Raw genomic sequence first — 27361 nt, 5'->3', positions numbered from 1 at the left:
TTAAATGGAGTCTTCCATGTGCAGCAGTGCAACAGTTTTGATGTAATCCTGCTAACAGACAGACAAATAACTAAATAAAGGCTGATGATTGTATTGCGTCCTTGATGGACATAATAAACAAGAGTGAAATAAAGAAAAGGAAAATAAATTAAAAAAAACTAAAATAGTAATCGTCTTAAAAAAGTCCATATATTTTCAAAGCTCTCTTTTTATAGCTGATGAAGGATAAAGTTTGATTATATCCATAAACTCACATAAAAATGTTTTAAAGTTTGGTGACTTTTTTGCAAACTTGTCCGGAAGCACATTGCATTCACTGGATTAAATAAATAAATAAATAAAATCCCAAAATAGGGTATCTTTTTTAATCCAGTGAATACAATGTGCTACTGTAAAGTTGCACTTATAATACTTTATTAAGTTTTTGTAATCAATTGAGAAAATTTATTGAAGCTTTATACAGATAAGGAAAATACTTTATTAAGTGATTTAGAACAGATGAGTGACACGTATGTTGATGTGTTGTGTTGCTAACATAGACTGCTTTATTTATTTATTTATAAATAAAATACAAACAAAACAGGTACTGTACAAAATCTTGAAATAGCTGCATATATGAAAAAACATGAGGGGCTTATTGTATATTATTTACAAATATTAAAAGAAAACATTTGCAGATCAAATTTGTCTATAAAAGAAGCTAGTTTTGAGGCATTATTGGATTCAATCAATGATAAAGATTTATAATAAAGTTTTAACTCATTTCTCCAATGAGTAATGTTTAGTTTTGTCTTGAAACAACAACTTTTGTGTATGTAATGTTTGCTTAGTACAGTTATATTACTGATATCAAAGTCATTACAATTATTAACCAAATAGTCCAAATTTCATGTCTGTAATGGTTACATGGCCGAAGGTCAAACCAAAAGCTTTGCACTTTTTTCCCCCAAAACTTTATTTCAACAAATACAACAACAAACAAACGAACAAAACACAAGGCCAAAGAGATTTTTTTTTTTGCACTGTTTCACACAAGAAACTCGATGGTCCAGGTCACTGATCTGTATATATGACTGGATCGCTCATTGCCCCCCCCCCCCCCCACTCTGTACAATCCGCTGAAGCAAACCGGCGGCCATCTTGCCACTCCCAATTTATGCGGACATAGCTTATTCGAACGTCAACAATTTCAAGTAATAACTGATTCTCTCATTTACTTATTTTTGTTCTTCGGATAATGTAAGATTGATACCTTCAATCTGTGCCTGTCATGGTTAGCTATTTGATTTATTTTTTTCTTATTTTTATTTTTATCTTATTTTTATTACTTTGACACTTTCTTCCCTTCTATTCTCACTTACTTGTATCTCACTGGGACAAATACTCAATTCTAAAAATTATCATTGTTTAATCAAAGTTTATACAAGTTTTGTGGAATCATCAGCGAGCTCATATATATATATATATATGTATGTATGTATGTATGTATGTATGTATGTATGTGTGTGTGTGTGTGTGTATAATATGTATAAAAATCTTGTAGCAACAACACTTAAAGCTCCAAAAGTATGCACAAGTAGACCTAATAAATGTCTTAAAATAGTTTGTCCAACACAAAATACATGTGGCTACACGTTGAGTTAATAAGCCACTTATTATTATTATCTTTGCCTATATGCTGGAATAAGGCATAGAACTCTTCAAATTACTGTTTATTACTTCCCATTTCAATCATAGTCACAGGTGAAATGTTCGTCCAGAGCCTTTGATCTGGCGATTTGCGCAGTTTATAGCTGTACTGAAGGTATTTTTAACAAAATTACAAAGAATAAAGTTGCGTGCGCCTCGTTAAAGATCAATAGAAAAGACGTTTCAGGAGCGGACATGGGAGTGGTAATATGGCGGCCGGGTTGCTTCAAAAATATTGGCCAATGAGCGATCCAGTATTATATAGAGATCAGTGGTCAAGGTTTGTTGTTAATGCGACTGTAACCCGGAAGAGGAAGCACGTAGCGAGAAAAAAAATAAGCACAGAAGTATAATTGTTCTGTTTTTGTTGGATTCCGCTGAACACTTCGAGCTCCATCGTATCTTATACAGCGTGTATAACGATCACGGTCAAACTGTTCAAGAACCACAGCCATGGCTTATTCGGTGAATCTCGTTCTGCCTATGCTAACTTTGCTAAATTAGCCTGTTTCATACATGCACAGTCTATGTTTTTTTTTCCCTCCCCGACACTCGATGTATTTATCCGGTAATTAATCGTCGGTCTTGCGTGACTGGTTGCCACGTCAGCTCTCTCTGTGTGAGCAGTGTTTTGACTTCCCCCCTCGAGGGTTTTCTGCGGTCATGTCTCCGATGGGTATCCGGCTGTCGCCGCTCGGTGTAGCGGTGTTCTGTCTGCTTGGAGTCGGTGTCATCTACCATCTGTATGCCGGGGTCATCTCCAACCGCCTATCTGCTTTCAGGTCAGACCAACACTCGACATTTACCCCCACACTCTTTTTCCAAAACCTTTATTATATAACGCAGTGGTGTTGTATTTTATCCACTACTGCTATGTTGTCAGACCAGAAGAACTGACCACTAAAACCCTGAGGCTGGAGATTCTCATTTCAGCCTCACTATGCAGCTGTAGCTAAATATGTAGAAATGCACGTGTTTGGCCTGTACAGTCTGTGATCAACTGTTTTGTCAGATATTGTAAGTTGGCTTACTGTGAGCACACCCGAGTGTCTCGACACCCGGTTTGTTATTCTGGTTCCGCCGGTTGTTCACATTTGTTCTGCTGTCCAGACCGTTTACTTCCCTGTGTCAGTAATGGCATGAATATCAGTGTATGAGTCAAAAGGATTAATCCAACCCAGCAGTAACTAAAAAAATAATTAGTTGTATTATCTTCTACGTCACAAGTTCAAAAGAGCGCAACATGAGTGTGAAGTGATTTGATGGTGGGGTAACTTTGATGTGCTGTTCATTTTCTAAACCCACTTCTTCAAATTAAAGCTCATGGGGAGAGGAGGGAACTGGAACCGATCCCAGCAAGATCATTGGGCGAGAGGCGAGGTACACCCTGGACAGTCCCACCAGTCTAGGGTCAACACATATAGACAGACAAACTTATTCATGCTCTCATCACATTTGTGGAGAATTTCAGAGTACCCAATTCCCTTAACCTGCATGTCTGTGAAAGGAAGCCAGAGAAACCCACGGAAACACGGGGAGAATATGCAAAACAAACCTGGTGCCTTCTTAATGTGAGGCAACACTGATAACCACTACACCACTGTGCTGCCTTTTGACATACCAGATCAGTCACGTTTTTGTTTACTCAGGGTAAAATTTCACAGGTACATCTGTTAACTGCTGTATAGTTTGTGAATGCTTGGATGTGTTGTGATATGTTAGGAACAGCTGTGTTTGAATTTGCATGTAGCTTGTCTGCTGCCTGCTGAGCACTCGGCACACTGGTGCTGTCACAAAAGCTTGTGCCCACTGTGGGTTAATACATTTGAAACTGTAATTAAAGAAAGTATAGAACGCATGGCTGGGAATAATGCCAAAACATTTGATCAATACTGCACATTATGGCAAACTTGAAACACTGTACCCAAATGTTTCTAATTCCTGGTTCACACGGCAAGATAATTATGCCGAATCCTGACCCGATCTTCCTCTTCTGACAATCTCAACCTCAACCTCAACTATCATGATGGCTCTAAAGATAATCTTATCAGATATTCCTGCTGTGTGTGGTGTGTTGAGTGCTCCAGTTTGCTCGGAAGAATGTCGGGTCCGCTCAGACCTCAAATCAGGAATATTCAACATGTTGGATTGTCTTAGCCTGATATCACCGAGCACAAAGCCGTATGCAGCCTGTTGAATGTGATGTGTAGTCAGTCAGAAAGAGAGGTGACAGAAGTATAGAGGAAACCAAAATTGTTTACTCCAGAGTCACCCTTGATCTCAAGACGTTTTGTGAGATTTCTTGGCTGACCTGGGAATGCTCGTGAGTGAAATTTATTCGTGTGTGATGTGTTGTCTTTACCATGTGGCTGCACACCACACATTGTGTGTGGGATCTCTCAGGTAATGAAAACAGACAATTTAAAAATGTTGGCATGTGAACCAGGCGTAAACCTTTACAACATCCATTTTTGAAACATTGTGCTGGAGTCCATATAAGAGAGCTATTAAAATTTGTGAATGATAAAGTCTACATATTAATGTATGTGCCTGTGTGTGTCAACAGAATTAACATTTCAGCAGTGACAACAAATGTAAGCTCTTGTACATTAGCTACTTTTTGTGTTAAGTTCTGTCTCCCTTTAATTTTAATTTCCCTCCATATGATTTGACTTGCTCTGAAAAACATGCATACGCAAGGTCAGATGTATGCAGCAGGTATGGGCATTCTCAGTTCTCATAGCATATTTGTCCTTTATAAATACTACTTCAGTTCATGTATAGGGAAAGGTGTATGGATGGTTTTTGTGTGTGCACTTTGCTTCCAAATGAGATCTACCTGTGTTTGGAAGATATTCAGTATTTTTTTCATATGCCACTTCAAAATAAGTAGCTGGACCAGCCAAACAAGTTACATAAATGCAATTTATAGTCCAGAAAATACTTTTTTGGCGCACATTTGCATTCTTGCAGCTTAATATAGCATGCAATGCTTGTCATATTTAGGGAATATACTTGTTATACTTTTGGCTTAAATTGATAAATGATTTGGTCCACATCTTAGGGCTATTTCTTTGAATAATCTGATTACTTTTTTCTTTAATAGATTAGACTGTTAAGTGGTGAAATATATTTGCATTTTTGTAAGACCACTGAAAAAGTTAAATTTATAGTTGTAGCAGTAGGTCATGCATGTGACAGCAGCTGTTTTGCTGCCCTTCAGCATGCCTCTCCTCCTGACCTTAGGCTATAAATGGGCAATTCCATGAAACTGCCACGTCTGTTCCTGCTTTCTGTGGTCCTGCTGTGATCTAGCTGTCTCAGAGATATCCCCCCCAAATTAGATAATTTTAGTGTTTTGGTGCAATACGAAGAATGTACAGACTTTTGTTTCAGCTGCGCTTTTTATTTTGAGATTTAAAATGATTTAGTAAAACATCCTGAATCCGTAGAGAGATAGGGAAAAATGTTTTCTAATCCACAGTTGTACTTGTATGTGTTGTAAAATGAGTGGCTGGAAGTAACATAACTTGTTCTGCTCAATTTTGTAAGGTGAACCAAATCACAAGAACAATGTATATTTCTGGAATTAGATTAGAACAGGGCGTTAAGATGTTTGTCTTGGCTATTTTAAGAATTTATAATCCACTTGTTCTTAAATGTTTTGGGTTAAGAGCAGTGTTGCCACAGTTACTTTGAAAAGTTGTTTTATTAGTTACTTTATTAACAGCTGCCGACAATTTGCCGGCAGCTGCTAAATGTAACTAATAAGATAACTAGTAATCTAACTTGCTTACACTTAGGAATTCAGCAAAGTAACTAATAGTTACTTTTCTGAGTCCTCAATCTTGGGGAGGTGATGGTCTAGTGGTTAAGCGTTGGGCTTGAGACCAGAGGATCCTTGGTTCAAACCCCAGCCTGACTGGAAAATCACTAAGGGCCCTTGGGCAAGGTCCTTAATCCCCTAGTTGCTCCTGGTGTGTAGCTGAGCGCCTTTCATGGCAGCACCCTGACATCGCTGTGTGAATGTGCTTGTGTGAATATGAGGCATAATTATAAAGTGTTTTGAGCATCTGATGCAAATGGAAAAGCGCTTTAAAAATGCAGTCCATTTCATGTATTTAATCAGTACTGTTCTTCTTTTTTCAGACAGAGGAAAAAAGTGGATCTGCGAGACCTGCTAGCTGTGTCAGTTGAGGCCGCAGTACTAGGTGGAAAAGAGGTAAAAGCCTATTTATTTATTTGTTGGACAGATTGGGGTGGAGGCCAAGCGGTTAAGTGCATTTGTTTTCAGTGTGGAAAGTTCTCGATGTCGCCAACCGAACGGTCCCCCTAAAAATTGGTCCCCCCTGATGACGTGGTTCATGGATTAACACCTCATTTCTGCTTCAAACTGCACACCAGTCATGATCTATCTCAGCGACAGATATCTGAAGCTTTAGTACAACAGTCATTTCCACATAAATTCAGCATTATTTCATCATAAAAGCGTCAAGGAATTTCACCTTGTTTCTGCTTAAAACTGACTTTTTACCTTTATCATCTGATGGTTGATAATCCCATGAATCCATTTGATTGCTTTGGATGAAGAGACTCTGTCTCAGACATGCTGCTGTGGTACAAAATGATGCATGAGCATATGCAAAAGGCGGACCGATTTTTAGGGGCGGACCGTTTGGTCTGCGACACCGGTTCAAGGCCACCCATGCCCATTTTCCATGTAATGTGGCATTGAGTCACAAAGGGCATTCGGTGTAAAACGTGCCAAATCAACATGCAGATCCACCTCGGATCTGCTGTGGTGACCCTGACTAAAACAAAGGAGAAGCCGAAGGGACCTACTACTTATTTATCGGACAGCTTGATTATCAAAATGTAAAAACAGTTTCACAGTATCCCATATTTTTCTCATCACATGCAGTTCTAGCAGTCTCTCTTTAAATATTTTACATATTTAGAATGATTTAGCCATTTTCCACAGTCTGATATTTAAGAGGTCTTATTAATAATTGTTGGGTCATTCTATTAATTTTCACAAATATATGCAAACTTTTTCTTAGGGAACACATTACATATCTGTGCAGATAGCACATTTTGAACTTATAATGAGGTTTTGTTAGATTTGTGCTGTTACTCTTATAAAATGGTTGTAATTGCATAGAAAAGCAATCATTAGCCTTGTCCAGGTTCAAGCCTTATGGAAAAACTAACTAAACATAGTGAAGTTGTGTATTTTACAATGGATATATTAACATTTGTGATTTCACACAAACAAATCAAATCAATTTTATTTATATAGCGCCAAATCACAACAAACAGTCGCCCCAAGGCGCTTTATATTGTAAGGCAAGGCCATACAAACAACATACCTATACCATCCCAATCAAGACGTACTGTACATTTGGGACCTGGTGAGTTGGTATGAGCTGCAGAATGGTGCATCTCAGTGTTTACAAAAAAGGTACTAAAAGTCATGCATCAGCGCCTTTTATCCAAGTCAGCTATAGACCTCAGTGGTTTCTCTTCTACGCCACACTTGACCGGATCACAGAGTTTCAGAATAGTTGGTTGTAGGGTTGGGTGATAAAATGATCAAGATTAGGTAAAAGTAAGTAAGTCCCTTCGGCTAAAATTTATCTAATGATGATGAGCTTTGAATATTTATGCTCAATATGGACAGATCTAATGCAGCATTTATATGTTGGTTGAGTAGTTATGACTTCATTAATTCAAAGCAATTTGTTTGACAAATTATTTTTTGTTTGCGCTGGATACAGCGCAGACATTGATGTGAACCGATTTCTACTGAAGAAATTTATATAGATTTGAGAAAGTATCTATGCATTTTCTTATTTTTTTTTAGTAGCAATTTAATGTTTGAATAAAATGTAGCTTGTGCTCCTTACTGGATGTGCAGCCCAGTAAAGTGATGTGAATGGTTCAAGTAGCCAAATTATTTTTATGGAATGCTTTTCACCCTAGGTCAAAAGAGTGCGTGAAAGTAATGGTCTGAATGAGAAGTCAAAGGGAGAGACTAAAGAAGGAGCCAAAGAGCTTCTGACAATGGGTGACCTGCAGTCTCATAAAAAGATGTATCACCTTATAAAGAACACCTTTCCTGAAATCAAGGTGAGTACAGGTAGCTGTTGTTGTGTTTTCATTAGCACATATTTGTTTTCATTGTTTTAGATTTGTGTAGTAATGGTACGGGATACTTATTGATGAGATGTAGGATAAAGGATCTCTCACATTAGACATTATAAACTGTGAAACCAATGATGTTTAACCTGTAAAACGAAAGCTGGACCTTGAGGAAAGCAAAGTCCACATTGATAAGGTTATTGTCAAAAGTGCTATTTGCATGCAAAGTTATATGTTTACACTAGACTTCAGATCAGTTATATAAAAATTCTCCAATAGTACAATGTCAAAACAAAAAGAAAACTCCTTTCCACTTGTGCTCCATTGATGATCATCAAATGACCACGTTGTTGATCAGTCATCATTTGACAGATGCATCCAACCTAATACTCAACTGCTTTAATCACTCTTCTCTCACTCGTACTGTCATCATCATTTCTATGTTTTGTTACAGCCGACCTTGCAATATAATTGTTGTTGGGTTTTATTTTTTAAACATTTATGTACCTGTTGTCCCACAAGTGAAGGAGATTATAATGCTGATTGATATACTAGTTCACTTACGCTTTTATTAAACGGCAAGAATTTCTGTATACTTGCATTCGTGTGAGTAGTGTCTTCATGGTTTGAGCAGCAGCCTTGTGACTGTGAATTATGACTGGGGTGAAAAGAAATCCACAGATTGAAAGTGAAGAAGACCACTAGTCTCACCATCATTAGCCATCACTGAGGTCTCCTTTATGAGATCCTTAATCACCAAATTGCTCTCAGTGGTACATCTGAGCACCTGTTTTTGTAAGTGTGTGTGTGTGTGAGTGATAATGGTGGCAACATGAGGTATCATTGTAAAGTTTTTGAGCAGCTGCTATAAAAACAGCAACAAAAAAAAAAACACCCTAGAAATGCAGTCCCGTTTATTTTATATGATCTCTTTTTTTGTTTTTGTTCTTCAATCTATGTCCTTTAATATTAAAGAGAAGGGGAACTTCAACATTTTTCAACATGGGTTCTATTTTTAGATGGTTTTTGGCTCATCTCATCACTTTAGATAAAAATAATTTTAATCAGTGCATTATTGATTTAGAAGGTAAACACAGTCACGGGCTAAACAGCTACATAATGTACCTGTATCGGATAACTTAAAAACACTCGCAGTGATGCTTCTTGTTGCCACTCAGTAGGCGAAAATATTAGAAGTGTCTGGTAGCACTGAGAGGATCCCTACGTGTGCATGCTTACTTCACAAAATGTAAAGAAACGTTTTAAAATATTACACAGTTTGCTGCTTATCTTAGCCTCCTGCCCATCTGGCGGCACTGACAAATTGATGCGTGATGAGCTTGTTTGTATAGCAAAATTATACATGTATAAGTACATATACATACACATACACGGCTATAGCTACACTACTGTCTAGAAGTTTTTTAAATGGGGAATTGAATATACGAGGGCTGTCCGTAAAGTATAGGTCCTTTTTAATTTTTTCAAAAACTATATGGATTTCCTTCATATGTTTTTACGTCAGACATGCTTGAACCCTCGTGCACATGCGTGAGTTTTTCCACGCCTGTCGGTGACGTCATTCACCTGTGAGCACTCCTTGTGGGAGGAGTAGTCCAGCCCCTCGTCGGAATTCCTTTGTCTGAGAAGTTACTGAGAGACTGGCGCTTTGTTTGATCAAAATTTTTTCTAAACCTGTGAGACACATCGAAGTGGACATGGTTCGAAAAATTAAGCTGGTTTTCAGTGAAAATTTTAACAGCTGATGAGAGATTTTGAGGTGATTCTGTCACTTTAAGGACTTTTCACGGTGCGAGACGTCGTGCATCGCTCTCAGGCAGCGTCATCAGCCTGTTTCAAGCTTAAAACCTCCACATTTCAGGCTCTGTTACGTCGTGAGAGAACAGAGAAGTTTCAGAAGAAGTCGGTTTCAGCATTTTATCCGGATATTCCACTGTTAAAGGAGATTTTTTTAATGAAAGACGTGCGGGCGGATTGCAGCGTCGGCTCGCAGCCGCCGCGACGCTCCGTCACAGGAAAAACACCTCTGCTGGAAGCCTTAAGGACAAGTTGGAACATCTCCAGCTGATAAACAATTTCTCATATACTCACTCCACTGAAAGCCATCAAAAGCCAACTGGATTTTAACAAATGGTTATCAACACGGAGGTGTTTTTCCTGTGCCGCCGTGCCGCGTCGGCTGCGTCCCGACGCGCGGACCCGTCCGCACGTCTTTCATTAAAAAAATCTCCTTTAACAGTGGAATATCCGGATAAAATGCTGAAACCGACTTCTTCTGAAACATCTCTGTTCTCTCACGACGTCCTGGATCAATAGAGCCTGAAATGTGGAGGTTTTAAGCTTGAAACAGGCTGATGACGCTGCCTGAGAGCGCTGCACGACGTCTCGCACCGTGAAAAGTCCTTAAAGCGACAGAATCACCTCAAAATCTCTCATCAGCTGTTAAAATTTTCACCGAAAACCAGCTTAATTTTTCGAACCATGTCCACTTCGATGTGTCTCACAGGTTTAGAAAAAATTTTGATCAAACAAAGCGCCAGTCTCTCAGCAACTTCTCAGACAAAGGAATTCCGACGAGGGGCTGGACGACTCCTCCCACAAGGAGTGCTCACAGGCGAATGACGTCACCGACAGGCGTGGAAAAACTCACGCATGCGCACGAGGGTTCAAGCATGTCTGACGTAAAAACATATGAATGAAATCCATATAGTTTTTGAAAAAAATAAAAAGGACCTATACTTTACGGACAGCCCTCGTATATGTTATTTGACATTTAAGTTTATATTTAAGTGTTAGTGATTGCTTTTAATAACTATTGTAAATGACTAAACACAGCAACAATAATAATAATAAGAGCAGGAAGCTGAGTGGATAAGGAGCTGGCCTGCCAATATGTGGGTTCGAATCCCGCTTATGCTACCTGACTGTGTCCTTTGACAAGACAATTAATCTGCATTATCCCAGTCAACCTGGTTTAAATGGGTTGGCTGGGGAAGTCACTGGTGTCCCGCTCAGGGGAAGTTGCAGACTTGATGCTACAGGATCTGGTGATGAGCACTGACACCAATGGGTCTTTGGACCTGTATAGGCTTCCTTCTTACACTTATTTTGGAAATTGTAGAACACTTTATTTTGTTGTGGTACTTTATTTTAATGTGTGACATTGATAGAAAATTCTGGTGTTTCCAAACGTTTGAACAGTAATTGGTTTGTGTGTGTATAATATGAAGAAATCATATACACACGTGACGTGAATGAGCCTGCTTGTTTTTGCAGAAGAACCATGCTTTTCCATTTCTTTACATTGTTTTCTCTGGCTGTGTGTTTATAGGTGAACAGTGAGGAACATGACAACTCTGAAGATAAGACAGCAATTTGGAGCCGGGGAATTCCAGCAGACATACTGCAGAAGGTGGAGGCAGGCAGCGATGTTTCTGCTGACAGCATCACTGTGTGGATCGATCCGCTGGATGCTACGCAGGAATATACTGGTGTGCCTTAGTTATCACGATTCCCATGAATGCTATATTTAACATGCCATACTGTGTATTGAATATATTAAGTTGTATACAGTATAACAAATATAGACACCATATGACAATCGTTTGCGATATATGTGAGAGGTAGGGTCTCTAGAAAAATACGTGATGAGGAGGAGATGCGACCACCCTCGCCAGCGTCCCAAGCTAAATAAGTAAAAATGCAAGAAATCTGGCTTAAGAAAGAGGCGTTGAGTTAATTCAGAATTTAGCAGACCTGCCAGCTATTGAGCATTTTGTGTGTCTGGTAAGGATTTGTCACTCCGACTGGGGCATGAGAGCCCAAAACATAAGCAGAAGCTATCAAATTGTAAGCTGTTGCAGACAGTTGTGCTGTTTTCTGTTAGAAGTTTTGTTCACACTTGGGCTGAATGCTGTGTGTCCTCTGTCAGTATTCTGCTCTGGTATTGTATGTGTGAATAAAAGGCAGAGAGATTGATGCAGAATAGTTATACAGATCTATATTTCTGGCCACTGTTGACCTAATAATATTTAGAATTCTTCCACATGAAGTGTTAGAAAAAAAGTCTCTTTTTTTTTTTTTTTTTTTTTTTTTTAAGCTGTAAACAACTTTGATATCATGTTTACAAGCTGTTCTCTCTGGGATTTGTCCTCCCACTGAGCAGGCGGGCCACTATCTCTCATTCCATCTCAATGATGGTAAAAATAATTTTGTCCCATTGTGCAAGCTTCTTAATTAATATTTTCATTTATGTTTCAAGATGCAGGGGGCAGAGAGGAACTGATATGTTTGTAATCACATGATTTCAGAGAGTAGGACTGTAAAAATAGTGAGACAGAATATCTGCATAACAAATGGCTGCTGTTGCCTGGTTGATTATATTTGCATAGATGCATCATATCAGTGTTTCTTATAAGTAAATATATTTGCTAAAAAAAAAATTTAACTTTGTAAAACAAAGTTGAGAAGTAGTGATGCAGAAGCACAGTTGCAGCATAATTTGGAAAAAGTTTGCATCTGAAGCCCTCCCTGACCTTGTTTTGCATAGCCCCCCACCCCCACCCCTTTTTCAGTGCTGATAGGTCTGATGCCACTTTAGTGTTATCAGAATATTAGACTATCAGATTATCAAAACCCTTAAAGTCATTATGGTAGACGCCTGTTTTATTACCTGAGTCCAAAGTACGGCTATCGGAGACTTTGCGTGCGTCAGTCTGTCTGTCTGTGCTCAGCATAAGCCCAGTCCTATTACTGCCAGGGTCTTCAAATTTACAGGGAGCGTTCTTGGGATACAGACCTTTGACATGTTCAAAGATGGCTAACCTTGACCTATTCTAAGGGGTCAAAAGGTCATATTCTTTCTACACACAGCATTGCGTTATATTTTTCCAACTGTCAGTACTTTGGGGGAAAAAATTTTTTTTTCCTCAATGACTTCTTGATCAGCACATTCTAGCTGTTGTGCAGTGATCACTGCTTCTATCTACCAATAAGATGCATCCATTGTAGGTCAGACCTACCTCACTACTCAGTGCTACATCAGGCAACCAGTGTTTTTATCTGTACATGGCTAGCAAAGTTCTTCGACCTAACTAACTGAGAAAGTAAGAATGCACTGGATTCAACTGCTGAGAATAGGTGCTTGTGTACATGCATGTGTGTGTCAGTCTGTCTGCCCCCCCCCCCCCCCCCAAAAAAAAAAGTAATAATGCTGCAATGGCTCCTTCCAGCCATAGTGATTAACCCATAATGAGGTTGACCTTGTATTGCTGTTCTTGAATAAGAAAATAGAGTTATTGGAACTACTTTGACAGGCCTGAATATTTAAATTTAAAAATGGATGTTGGTGGTTCTGGCTCACTGGCGGGGTGGTGTTCAAGTGGATAGTGCACTTGGCTTCAGTGCATAAGGTTCCCAGTTCAAACCCCATCTTTGCTCATTTGTCTATGTAATGCAGAGATGAGTCAGGAACGGCATCTGGTGTAAAATTTGTGCCAGATCAACATGCAGATCCATCTCTGATCTGCTGTGGCGACCCAAAAATCAAAACAAGAGAGCAGTTGAAGGGACTTAATTTTTATGGTTCTGGCTCACTCTGTACAGCCTAATGTATCCTGAAATATCAGATTTGCAGATTTATTTGCAAAAGCTATTTGTTAAAGCTTCATTTTGAAAGCTGACAACCAACGCTTCTTTGTAGCAAAACCCCTTCCAGATCGAAGCCCTTATTATGTGCAAGAATGTGGGAGAGGTTGCCCATTTGGCACAAGAATTGTAATTACCTCTGCCAATGAAACTGGAGGAGGTTATGTTTTCACCCCTGTTTGTTTGTTTGTTTGTTTTTGTTTGTGACCAGCCTGGAGCCCACATTGTTTCATATATCGTTATTAAATTTTTACTTAAGATTCATATCCTAATGGACAAGAACTGATTAAATTTTCAAGGTCAAAGTCAGGAAAAATCTTGAAAAATTGGAAAAATCCTTATCTTTAATATTGAGCGAATCTTCAAAAATTCATAACTCTGTTAAAAAGATTACATTTCTTTGATATTTGAGAGCATTACATGGGATGGTATCCTTTATCGACTGACAAAGTTTGATATGGATCTGGTCCAGGTTACAGATTTTTTTTGTGTCCATTTAAATGTAACATTGAAAACCCCATTTAATGTATACTTTAATCAAATGTATGCCAATCACTCTCATATTTGAAAGTGAGGTGCAGACTGGCACTCACTGTCACCTGACAAAGTTGGATCCGGATCTGACCTGGAATGTGGATTTTGTGTACATTCGATTTTAATATTGAAAAGCCCATTTGGTGTACATTTTGCATTATATCTCAATCAGAAGTGCCTCAATCACTCTCATTTTTCTGTTATGGATTTACCTACACCACCAAAATTGGATGGAGGTTCCAATTTTATGCCTGTTTGTCTGTCTTCCAGTTATCGGTCCGAAACCAAGTGCCAGAAAGCAGTGACAAATTGTGCATATCAGATATAACCAATGTTCTGTGAAAATGATCTGAAAAAGAATTCAGAAACTGAAAAAGCTGAGAAAAAAAACTAAAAAAAAAAACTGATTCAACTGCGTGAATCCTGACATTTGATCACATTTAATTTAGCTTATGAAAATCCACTTCTATCAGGACTTTGACCTTGAAAATTTTCCAAGGTAAAATTTTGTGGAATTGGAAAGTAGTGTTGGCGGGGGTTTGCGCTCTATGAGCGCAGTGTTCTACTTCATTAAAGGATTTTCTGATGCTTGTCCAGGTCACGGTGGCAGTAGATCGAACAGCTAAACTCAAACATCCTTTTCCTTGGCCAAGTCCTCTAAATCAGGGGTGGCCAAGTTCGGTCCTCGAGAGCCACATTCCTGACACTCTTAGTTGTCTCCCTGCTCCAACACACCTGAATCCAATGAAAGGCTCATTAAAAGTCTGCTAACGAGTCTTTCATTGGATTCAGGTGTGTTGGAGCAGGGAGACAACTAAGAGTGTCAGGAATGTGGCTCTCGAGGACCGAACTTGGCCACCCCTGCTCTAAATACTCTTCTTGGGGGATCCCAAGGTGTTCTCAAGACATCTGGAAAATACAATCTCTCCAGTGTTTCCTGGACGTGCCTTGAAGATCTTGCTAGGGAGATGACAAAACCAACCTCAGCTGGCTCCTTTCAGTGTGAAGAAGCAGTGGTTCTGCTCAAAGTCCCTCCAGTATATTATAGTTATAATAATATTTACGTATTTGTACAGTGCTTTCATGACATTTGCTACCAACTGCTTCAAAAATAGTAAAAACAAATAAAAGATACCCAATACACAACAATATGAAAACTTCTGTTAAAAATAACATGGCCTCATTAAAACAACATAAATATCAAAAGAACTAACAAAAATATTAATTAATGTGAATATAGCCTCTATGGTGGTGTTGGGGGTGCAGAAAATCAAAGAATTAAAGGAGCAGAATTGAAAACCCATTTTGGGTTTTGAGTGGAAACCTGATTTGTGAAAAAATGTCACATTGGCCTCTACTGGTGGTTGGCTCTCACTGCGGTATTGTATCACTTCCTGTTCCGGAGCACAGCGGCGTTTTGCTGTATCTGTTAGCTGTTTAATCTGCGCAGTTAGATTGATCTAGTTACCTAGATAACGATTTGTTTCACAGTGTTATCTTCACGTGCCTTAACTAAAGCACTCCCTCTGCTGAATCACCTCTAAATTATTTACACGTTATTCACTTTGCGTGTTTTTAGGAATCCGCTAGCTTAGCGCAGCTACTAGCTCTTAGCCGGTTTAGCATGGCGGCTTCTCCTGTCTCTCCCGCACTTTTCTGCTCTGGGTGTGAAATGTTTAGTTATTCCTCGGCCTCCTTTAGCAGTAATGGTACTTTTAATAAGTGTAGCTTATTCGTAGCTTTGGAGGCCAGGCTGGGCGAATTGGAGACTCGGCTCCGCACCGTGGAAAATTCTACAGCTAGCCAGGCCCCTCTAGTTGGTGCTGACCAAGGTAGCTTAGCCGCCGTTAGTTTCCCTATGGCAGATCCCGAGCAGCCCGGAAAGCAGGCCGACTGGGTGACTGTGAGGAGGAAGCATAGTCCTAAACAGAAGCCCCGTGTACACCGCCAACCCGTTCACATTTCTGACCGTTTTTCCCCACTCGACGACACACCCGCCGAGGATCAAACTCTGGTTATTGGCGACTCTGTTTTGAGAAATGTGAAGGTAGCGACACCAGCAACCATAGTCAATTGTCTTCCGGGGGCCAGAGCAGGCGACATTGAAGGAAATTTGAAACTGCTGGCTAAGGCTAAGCGTAAATTTGGTAAGATTGTAATTCACGTCGGCAGTAATGACACCCGGTTACGCCAATCGGAGGTCACTAAAATTAACATTGAATCGGTGTGTAACTTTGCAAAAACAATGTCGGACTCTGTAGTTTTCTCTGGGCCCCACCCCAATCGGACCGGGAGTGGCATGTTCTCCTTGAATTGCTGGCTGTCTGAGTGGTGTCCAAAAAATGAGGTGGGCTTCATAGATAATTGGCAAAGCTTCTGGGGAAAACCTGGTCTTGTTAGGAGAGACGGCATCCATCCCACTTTGGATGGAGCAGCTCTCATTTCTAGAAATCTGGCCAATTTTCTTAAATCCTCCAAACCGTGACTATCCAGGGTTGGGACCAAGAAGCAGAGTTGTAGCCTTACACACCTCTCTGCAGCTTCTCTCCCTCATTACCCCATCCCCGTAGAGACGGTGCCTACTCCCAGACTACCAATAACCAGCAAAAATCTATTTAAGCATAAAAATTCAAAAAGAAAAAATAATATAGCACCTTCAACTGCACCACAGACTAAAACAGTTAAATGTGGTCTATTAAACATTAGGTCTCTCTCTTCTAAGTCCCTGTTAGTAAATGATATAATAATTGATCAACATATTGATTTATTCTGCCTTACAGAAACCTGGTTACAGCAGGATGAATATGTTAGTTTAAATGAGTCAACACCCCCGAGTCACACTAACTGTCAGAATGCTCGTAGCACGGGCCGAGGCGGAGGATTAGCAGCAATCTTCCATTCCAGCTTATTAATTAATCAAAAACCCAGACAGAGCTTTAATTCATTTGAAAGCTTGACTCTTAGTCTTGTCCATCCAATTGAAAGTCCCAAAAACCAGTTTTATTTGTTGTTATCTATCGTCCTCCTGGTCGTTACTGTGAGTTTCTCTGTGAATTTTCAGAACTTTTGTCTGACTTAGTATTTAGCTCAGATAAGATAATTATAGTGGGCGATTTTAACATCCACACAGATGCTGAGAATGACAGCCTCAACACTGCATTTAATCTATTATTAGACTCAATTGGCTTTGCTCAAAATGTAAATGAGTCTACCCACCACTTTAATCATATCTTAGATCTTGTTCTGACTTATGGTATGGAAATTGAAGACTTAACAGTATTCCCTGAAAACTCCCTTCTGTCTGATCATTTCTTAATAACATTTACATTTACTCTGATGGACTACCCAGAAGTGGGGAATAAGTTTCATTACACTAGAAGTCTTTCAGAAAGCGCTGTAACTAGGTTTAAGGATATGTTTCCTTCTTTATGTTCCCTAATGCCATATACCAACACAGTGCAGAGTAGCTACTTAAACTCTGTAAGTGAGATAGAGTATCTCGTCAATAGTTTTACATCCTCATTGAAGACAACTTTGGATGCTGTAGCTCCTCTGAAAAAGAGAGCTTTAAATCAAAAGTGCCTGACTCCGTGGTATAACTCACAAACTCGCAGCTTAAAGCAGATAACCCGTAAGTTGGAGAGGAAATGGCGTCTCACTAATTGAGAAGATCTTCACTTAGCCTGGAAAAAGAGTCTGTTGCTCTATAAAAAAGCCCTCCGTAAAGCTAGGACATCTTACTACTCATCACTAATTGAAGAAAATAAGAACAACCCCAGGTTTCTTTTCAGCACTGTAGCCAGGCTGACAAAGAGTCAGAGCTCTATTGAGCCGAGTATTCCTTTAACTTTAACTAGTAATGACTTCATGACTTTCTTTGCTAATAAAATTTTAACTATTACAGAAAAAATTACTCGTAACCATCCCAAAGACGTATCGTTATCTTTGGCTGCTTTCAGTGATGCTGGTATTTGGTTAGACTCTTTCTCTGATTGTTCTGTCTGAGTTATTTTCATTAGTTACTTCATCCAAACCATCAACATGTCTATTAGACCCCATTCCTACCAGGCTGCTCAAGGAAGCCCTACCATTATTTAATGCTTCGATCTTAAATATGATCAATCTATCTTTATTAGTTGGCTATGTACCACAGGCTTTTAAGGTGGCAGTAATTAAACCATTACTTAAAAAGCCATCACTTGACCCAGCTATCTTAGCTAATTATAGGCCAATCTCCAACCTTCCTTTTCTCTCAAAAATTCTTGAAAGGGTAGTTGTAAAACAGCTAACTGATCATCTGCAGAGGAATGGTCTATTTGAAGAGTTTCAGTCAGGTTTTAGAATTCATCATAGTACAGAAACAGCATTAGTGAAGGTTACAAATGATCTTCTTATGGCCTCAGACAGTGGACTCATCTCTGTGCTTGTTCTGTTAGACCTCAAGTGCTGCTTTTGATACTGTTGACCATAAATTTTTATTACAGAGATTAGAGCATGCCATAGGTATTAAAGGCACTGCGCTGCGGTGGTTTGAATCATATTTATCTAATAGATTACAATTTGTTCATGTAAATGGGGAATCTTCTTCACAGACTAAGGTTAATTATGGAGTTCCACAAGGTTCTGTGCTAGGACCAATTTTATTCACTTTATACATGCTTCCCTTAGGCAGTATTATTAGACGGCATTGCTTAAATTTTCATTGTTACACAGATGATACCCAGCTTTATCTATCCATGAAGCCAGAGGACACACACCAATTAGCTAAACTGCAGGATTGTCTTACAGACATAAGGACATGGATGACCTCTAATTTCCTGCTTTTAAACTCAGATAAAACTGAAGTTATTGTACTTGGCCCCACAAATCTTAGAAACATGGTGTCTAACCAGATCCTTACTCTGGATGGCATTACCCTGACCTCTAGTAATACTGTGAGAAATCTTGGAGTCATTTTTGATCAGGATATGTCATTCAAAGCGCATATTAAACAAATATGTAAGACTGCTTTTTTGCATTTACGCAATATCTCTAAAATTAGAAAGGTCTTGTCTCAGAGTGATGCTGAAAAACTAATTCATGCATTTATTTCCTCTAGGCTGGACTATTGTAATTCATTATTATCAGGTTGTCCTAAAAGTTCCCTGAAAAGCCTTCAGTTAATTCAAAATACTGCAGCTAGAGTACTGACGGGGACTAGAAGGAGAGAGCATATCTCACCCATATTGGCCTCTCTTCATTGGCTTCCTGTTAATTCTAGAATAGAATTTAAAATTCTTCTTCTTACTTATAAGGTTTTGAATAATCAGGTCCCTTCTTATCTTAGGGACCTCATAGTACCATATCACCCCAATAGAGCGCTTCGCTCTCAGACTGCAGGCTTACTTGTAGTTCCTAGGGTTTGTAAGAGTAGAATGGGAGGCAGAGCCTTCAGCTTTCAGGCTCCTCTCCTGTGGAACCAGCTCCCAATTCAGATCAGGGAGACAGACACCCTCCCTACTTTTAAGATTAGGCTTAAAACTTTCCTTTTTGCTAAAGCTTATAGTTAGGGCTGGATCAGGTGACCCTGAACCATCCCTTAGTTATGCTGCTATAGACTTAGACTGCTGGGGGGTTCCCATAATGCACTGAGTGTTTCTTTCTCTTTTTGCTCTGTATGCACCACTCTGCATTTAATCATTAGTGATTGATCTCTGCTCCCCTCCACAGCATGTCTTTTTCCTGGTTCTCTCCCTCAGCCCCAACCAGTCCCAGCAGAAGACTGCCCCTCCCTGAGCCTGGTTCTGCTGGAGGTTTCTTCCTGTTAAAAGGGAGTTTTTCCTTCCCACTGTCGCCAAGTGCTTGCTCACAGGGGGTCGTTTTGACCGTTGGGGTTTTTACGTAATTATTGTATGGCTTTGCCTTACAATATAAAGCGCCTTGGGGCAACTGTTTGTTGTGATTTGGCGCTATATAAATAAAATTGATTGAAATTGATTGATTGACATGAAGTATAATGGCTTAAAGTACATTAAGTAATGTACAGAAAAGATGTTCCCCATGGTTGTCTTTCAGACTGTTCCTTCGTGTTGCTTTATTTTCTTCATGTCTCCCCTATTCTTGCTCTGTGTGATCAGTATTTTCATTTGTCCTATGGATTTTTCCGATGCCCTTTCTATGTTTTTCTGACCATCCTTCCTCTCTGCTTGCTTCTTCACAGAATACTTGGTTCATTATGTGACCACTATGGTTTGTGTAGCTATTAATGGTAAACCAGTTATTGGGGTCATACACAAGCCATTCACTGGGTTTACTGGTAAGTGTTTGTATTGATACACATTCGTCATTTCTTGGTTTATATATACACGTGTGTGTGTGTATATATATGTATGTATATATATATATATATATATATATATATGTATATATATATGTATATATATATATATATATATATATATATAATAAAACACATTGTGTGGTTACTGAAATCCAGTTTTCTTAAAGCTGCCATTTAATGTAAGCAAACTATAAAATTGTTGCTTATAATGTTTAAAAGATAAAAAAGGTGATCAAAATAATGTATTAAACATCTTTTTGACATAATTGTTTGTTTCTCTCTACCAGCCTGGGCATTTGTGGGTCACAGTTCAAACGTTAAACCTCGGTCATCCTACAATATGAACTCCCCAAAGGTCATTGTATCACGGTCCCATGCTGGAAAAGTAAAAAATTACATTAATACTGCATTTGGAAACACAACGATCATACCAGCAGGTGGAGCAGGTGAGTAGTGAATAATTTAATATTTAATTCTCTTGTCTGCTTTGATGGTTGCAAGTGTGGTGGATGCAGCAATGCACAGCATCAACATACAGTCGGCTTTCTGACCCATTTATTTGTCGTCCTTGGGATATATGTCATTACTGATATTCACAATGACAACTTCTCATGGACTCGATCAATATTGAATACAAGCCGTTACTGTTTTAAGCACGAAGACTTATTACACCATCTGTCCTTCCTTGTGTCCATAAGTCTTTTAAGTGCAGCATTGCACAATGATTGCCACCGCAACACAGCAACACTGCATACAGTGATTTCAAATCTGTCCAGAGTTAGGTTTTTCACTTTTGCAAAAGTCAAACAAACTTAAAATGGACAGAATGTTGGAGGCGGTCTGGCTCGACACTGCACGTGACAGAACAACAAACAAACAAAGCACTTAAGGCATTCCACAGTAAATTCATTGAATGCGAATGACAAGAGATGTAATCCAATTCAAAAATGTTTAATGAAAAAAGAATGTTCACATTCACACGTTGTCTCGCAGTACTAAAGTGCCTGATCTCTGTTGCTCACAGATTAAAGCTTCTGTATAAAGGTTTGGAGAATTTACAAAAACTGAACTTATAGCAAAACATGATGTCTAAACCGAGGTGTGAACCCAACCGAACCATGACTTTTGTGTACTGTGACACCTTGTGATTGTACAAACTTTGATGTGTGGTGTATATTCAAATTAGCAGTACTGTACATAAGTTATTTAAAGCTCCCCATCCTCCAGCAACTGTATTCGCTTTATTTTCCATTTAGAACATTTGAAAAAAATATGCTGGGGCCCAGGAAAAACACTCTACATCAGTGGTGTCCAACGTATTCCAGAAAGGGCCAAGAGGGTGCAGGTTTTTTTTTTTTTTTTTTTTTGCAGCCACTGACTCCAGCAGGTGATTTCACTGGTGAATTCACCCCATCTGCTCAAAGTGATGTTAATCAGTCAGATCACCTGCTGGAGTCAGTGGCTACAAAGAAAACCTGCACCCTCTTGGTCCTTTCTGGAATACGTTGGACACCACTGCTCTACATGGACATGGGGCCTTATGGTGTGGTTGGGGACTAACTTGATTCTCCTGCCAGTGGGCAGGAAACAGAAGTGTGGCAGTGCGGGGTGACTGGAATCTGCCATGATGCACTTTGTCTTTCTGGACTAGTATGAGATGTAAATGTCCTTTATTGTTGAGACTGGTGTGCCATTGATCTGGGCCATTTTCACTGTCCTGTGCAACTGCCATACCAGGATGTAATACACCCTGTGAAGATGGAATCACTCCTCTGCACAGTTGTTGAGGGCGATGATGGCCAGGTGGACAATCATTACTTGCAATTACAATCTGGCGCTGGTGGGCTTTGATGGTGACAGCTGCTGTATGCTCTGTCCACTTGAGATAGACTGACAGTAATCTCGAGGAATGTGAAGCTTGAACCAGGGAGATAGTGTCTGGATTTGTTTGTTGTGGATCAACACATCCAGGCTTTCAGTGACATCCTGGACTCATCAGAAGTGTATCTGTGTGTGGTGAAAATTGTTGATCATGTCACTTACCTCTGCAATGACATTCATGTTTCTGGGTCCTCGGTCTTTAAGGTCGAGATGTCTGGCAAGAGCTTGTGGATTTATACTGATATGTGTGCAGGAGAACAAAGGTCCAGGTGTCTAGGGTCCTAGTGTTTCTTACCTCACTGTATCAATTCAAGACTCAACCAGTGACCTAAACTGAGGACTCCTTGTCTTTGGTACCAGGTGTCATCAGAGAATCCTTGGGTACTGCTGGAATGACTTTGTGTCAAACATACAGTTACTATGCATCCAACTCTCCCAAAGTATCATTAACTGTGTCCCCCCCCCCTTGTTTTCCAGAGCACCCCGGGTCACATTTCAGGGATGCATTTGCCAAAACAATGTATTGTTTGCAAAAATCTATTTTAAATGTGTCCATAGTGTAGCCATAGTGGTTATGAAGTCTAGTGTTGCCAAGTCTTCATCACAAAAACCTCTGAGACTGAAAAAAAAAATGCAAATAACAATCCTTTTTTTTTTTTTTTTTTTTTTTTTTTTTGAGAGCCACTGATGGTGCAGGCAGCAGCCAGTGATAGACATCATTAAAGATTTTATCGCGAAGTCCGTGGTGTTCTGAAAACAAACCGGATTGTGTTGAAACAACAAAGCAAATCAAGGATGGAAAAGTTGTTCTGCGGCGGGGAGAAGATGTAAGGTGCAACAGTTACATCAAGAATAATTTTAAGTTTGCCTGTTTAGAAGAGGACCAAAGCAGCTAATTCTTATTTTTATTGATTTTTTGTAATAATCATATGTTTTATATATATGAAAAATTAACACCCTCTGTTAAATCTTTTATGACTGCACACATTATATTGTATTGTTGATGGCACAGCCAGCAATATTCTCTCTGAATTCATTGTCAGTTGACATGGCAAAAGTTATTTCACAGTACAAATCTGTCTTTGGGATGAATTTGCTTTTAACTGTCTGCATGCAAACTAGATATGTTTATGTTATGACCAAGCATTTAAAATCTGCATTTTGTGGCTACTTCTGTTACATGAGTGAATCAAAAAGACACACATATCCAGAACATGTAAAGAGGCATGCTGAATTAAAGTGAAACAAAAATTTTTAGAGCAAAAGTCTGCACAGCCTGAGCACTCCCATGCAAAAAAAACTTTATTCAGGACACCAGTGACATTTCGGGCACTGCCATATGTCTGAAGAAGGGCAGCGCCTGAAACATCACTGGTGTCCTGAATAATAAATAACATTGAACATGCTGGTCGAAGTCAAATATTGATGTGAAAAATTTGATTTGACATTTTGCACCACACATAAATTGTAAGTAGTCCAGAAATGCTTACATCAGCAATGGGCTGAAAAATCTGTGTTCAGTTCAATTTATTTTATTTATATAGGGCCAAATCACAACAAAGTTGCCTCAAGGCGCTTTACACGAGTAAGGTCTAACCTTAGGCCATTTTAACAGTTACAAGGTTTTTACATTTTCCCAACTGAAGAAACAGGAAACAGAAAAAAACAAAATAGCATAAAAAATAGTGTATTACTGAGGTGAGTACACAGTCACTGGTAGGGTGTTGTGAGATCAGTCCGGCGCCCTGGGGTGTGGGGCCAGCGTCCATCCATCGCCTCGTCAGTTTCACTTTAATAAAAGCTGTTATTCCCTTTCCCATTTATCTAAGCGAACAAGAATCAATTCTAAGCCCAAATCATTGTTGAGAACTAAGTGACATTAGTGACTATTAATGAATGGTAGGTACAGCTTTGCTTCGATCAGATTTTATTGTATTCATGTCTAGACACTATCATTTGTGTTATAAAAGCACAATTTGCTGAAGTCAAATGTTTAGATAAATGCTAGAACAGAAACAATTCAAATGCAATTATGTCGTTTTATGCAATAGTAATAATATCATATTTTAATCCATGTGTCAGACTGTGTGTTATAGGCCCATCATCTTGCCAATATGGGAAAATATGCTTTTTATGACTAAAAGGAGCAAGAAAATGGGACTGAGAAATAGCTTTCATTTAGCATATGAATTGCATATAATATTTTAAAATTTTATGGGGGAAGTGCCCGAGACCCACTTCTAAGCACTGTGGGCCTTGTGAGGCCATGAACAAAGTTTTCAAGGTCCTCCCCATGGTCACTCACTGCACTGAGTGAAGAAATTTCAGTGATGACTTTTTGAACATGTGGGGGCCCTAGCAAATGTAAAAGTCCAAGGGGTTGCCCAAGTTTCACCTGGCTTGGGTAAGTAAATGACTACTTTTGAGAAGTAGGGATGGGCCACCTCTCCACCTGGGGGGTGGCTTTTCAGGTTGTAGGGACGTTCCCTGATGTGGAGGATATAGCATTTGGTCACAGACCTGACCTCTCCAAAACAAGATTAATATTCCATTTACATTTCAGTAGGATGTACAGTATTCACCACAGGTCCAGCAAGATCCTTGTAAAATGTAGCATTCTATGCTAAATGCATTATTCAATACATGAACTAGATTTGTCAAAACTAGCAAAATGTTTACTTCTGGCTTCCAGTCTTCTAAGTTGTGCTTACATTCTCTCTTCCAGGATATAAGGTACTGGCACTCCTGGAGCCTCTTCCAGGTGACACAGAGTCTAAAGAACAGGCAGATGTTTACATCCACGTCACCCTAATTAAGAAATGGGATATCTGTGCTGGTGCAGCACTACTAAATGCACTGGGTAACTTAATATTCCTCATTAGGTTGTATAATATTGTATGTGAGCTTCTAGATGGCTATTTAGATTTTTAATGAGACAAAAGAATGTTTTTAGTAATTGATTTTTAGTAGTTTTTAGTACTAGTTTTAGTTTTTAGTAGTTGAGTCTTGAATTGCCAGTTAAATGTGTAATGTGGTTTGCCAATATTGTAGGAGGCTACATGACAAATCTGAAGGGAGAAGACATTGACTACAGTGGAAAAGCAGAGAACACGGGTGGACTGGTGGCCAGCGTCAATGTAGACCACAAGGCATTAGTGAAGAGACTACCAAGTTGGAACCCTGACGAGCAGTGAGACCCACACACGGAGCTATTGGTAGTTTGGTCATCTTTGACTACAGAGACTTTGATGCAAACATAACCAGGCCTGTGTGATGTCATCATTGTCAGATGCCACACATCCATCAGTCAGATGATTGGAGGCACTCTTCACGTGTCACAGAACAGGATTGGGGAACCAACCTGGATGTCTCTGTAAACTGCTACAGCAGGACACAGTGGCTCTGATTGATTCCCCATACATGTGTACATACTTATGTCCAGGAAAAATATTCCATCTTTCTCTCCATGCGCATTAATGCACAAACGCATGCTCACGGTGAACACTGGACAACACTTCTACTTCCTAGATCTCATCCTGCACCTTCAAACACCAACAGAGTGGCTCCAGTGTAATAAATTCAACTATGAATGAAGGTTGCAAAGCGGGACAATACAAGGAAACTGGATGGCATTCTTCTTAAATTCACATTAATAATATAATGGGAGCATCTTTGTGGGGGTTTTTTCTGTTTGTTTGTTTTGGTTTTTAAATCATGGTGAAAAACAAAATCACAGAAGACTATGCTGACGATGAGTGATTGGATTGAACTGTATGCATATTGATACCTGAGACACAGCAAAGACTTGACCTGAGAGGGAATTCTAAACTTTGGCACCACAGTGATTTGCCATTGTTTATCACTAAATGGTACACCAACACAGATGGACATAAAATAATCAGCCAACCCTTGTTCACCAGCACCCTTTTACAAAACACATTCAGTCTGTCTTCAAAAAGATGGTTCCTGCTACAACAGTAAAGGACTATTACAATAGATTGTCAAAATGCTACGAACATGGAATTTATAGCTACATTTTCAGAATTTCCTCTTCTTGGCTGATCTCTTTGGTTTTGATCTGTTGTTTTATAAGCTGTGAGTTAAGACCTATAATATTTATGAAAGTTGATCTTGATCTGATTTGTTTAACTCAAGAGATGATGGTTAAACCTACTCTCAATAGTATTTTTTGTTTTTAATGTCCCTCTGATCCCAAAAGTAATGCAATATGCTTAATGGAAAATATATTAATAACCAGAATTCATCTGGATATAAACTTATTCTACTGTGTTCAAGGCAAGGCCAACAGTAATTTGATAGTAAAATACCTTTCTGTGAAATAAATAAATGTCACAACTGAGCCAGGAAACACCCACACAGTCATATTGTTTCATGTCTGCTTTACATAGCACCTGGGAGGATTGCAGGTGGTTACAGATTGTGACTGAGCCGTGTTCTGTAGTTTGAGTTATAGGATTTTCAGTCGTACAGCATAACTGTGGTGAATATATCAACAGTTGATGGAATACACAGAGAGGAGTAAAGGCACCTTGACACTTGCACAAACTGCGCAGCTGCGTGCCAGTGTGCAAAGAAAATTTTGAAATGTTCAAAACTTCTGGCACACATTAATTTTGTGACCTAGTCGTGAACATTGCACAACCTATTAAAAAACACTGCATGTCAGTGCGTGTCATTCCGTGCAGTGCATCTGAAATTGAAATTATGATGTGATGTCACATATATAATAAACATAACTTTACAGATACATTATCTAACTCATAAGAAGTAATGAAATTGCAGATGTTTTACACACACATATATATATATATATATATATATATATATATATATATATATATATATATATATATATATATATATATATATATATATATATATATATATATATATATATATATATATATATATATCTATATATATATATATATATATATATATATATATATATATATATATATATATATATATATATATATATATATATATACACACACACACACACCTTTGATACAAGATTCCAAATGCGTTCTCCACCATACAATGTGCATGAGGATGCTATATGGCCCACTGTCAGAGTAATGTGAAAAATTATTACACCATTAGATT

At 38.9% G+C, this 27361-nt stretch overlaps 1 protein-coding gene across 2 annotated transcripts; it reads left to right on the top strand.

Annotated features, from left to right (window-relative positions):
- The first annotated feature begins 1990 nt into the window (after positions 1–1990).
- Positions 1991–26382, top strand: bpnt2 (3'(2'), 5'-bisphosphate nucleotidase 2). Of its 2 annotated transcripts, XR_004564020.1 has the most exons (9): positions 1991–2471; positions 5839–5911; positions 7672–7818; positions 11183–11342; positions 20231–20326; positions 20638–20796; positions 24957–25091; positions 25283–25728; positions 25760–26382. XR_004564020.1 is itself a non-coding variant. In XM_034183017.1 (8 exons), the coding sequence occupies exons 1-8, from the start codon at positions 2353–2355 to the stop codon at positions 25423–25425; spliced, it is 1032 nt and encodes a 343-aa protein (XP_034038908.1). In that variant the 5' UTR covers positions 1991–2352; the 3' UTR covers positions 25426–26382. The 2 variants fall into 2 exon arrangements, 1 of the variants encoding a protein (XP_034038908.1); XM_034183017.1 differs by having other exon boundaries at positions 25283–26382.
- Positions 26383–27361: the final 979 nt, after the last annotated feature.

Source organism: Thalassophryne amazonica, chromosome 12 (assembly GCF_902500255.1).
Source record: "Thalassophryne amazonica chromosome 12, fThaAma1.1, whole genome shotgun sequence".
Lineage (NCBI taxonomy): Eukaryota > Metazoa > Chordata > Actinopteri > Batrachoidiformes > Batrachoididae > Thalassophryne > Thalassophryne amazonica.
Note: the sequence above shows the minus strand (reverse complement) of the source record. Positions and strands in the feature narration are given on the sequence as shown.

Excerpts from the sequence above, each read along its gene's own strand:
- bpnt2 (XM_034183017.1), top strand. The coding sequence starts at position 2,353 with ATGTCTCCGATGGGTATCCGGCTGTCGCCGCTCGGTGTAGCGGTGTTC. Across the intron at positions 11,343-20,230 it reads TGCTACGCAGGAATATACTG|AATACTTGGTTCATTATGTG; the intron begins GTGTGCCTTAGT and ends GCTTCTTCACAG. Across the intron at positions 25,092-25,282 it reads AGCACTACTAAATGCACTGG|GAGGCTACATGACAAATCTG; the intron begins GTAACTTAATAT and ends CCAATATTGTAG.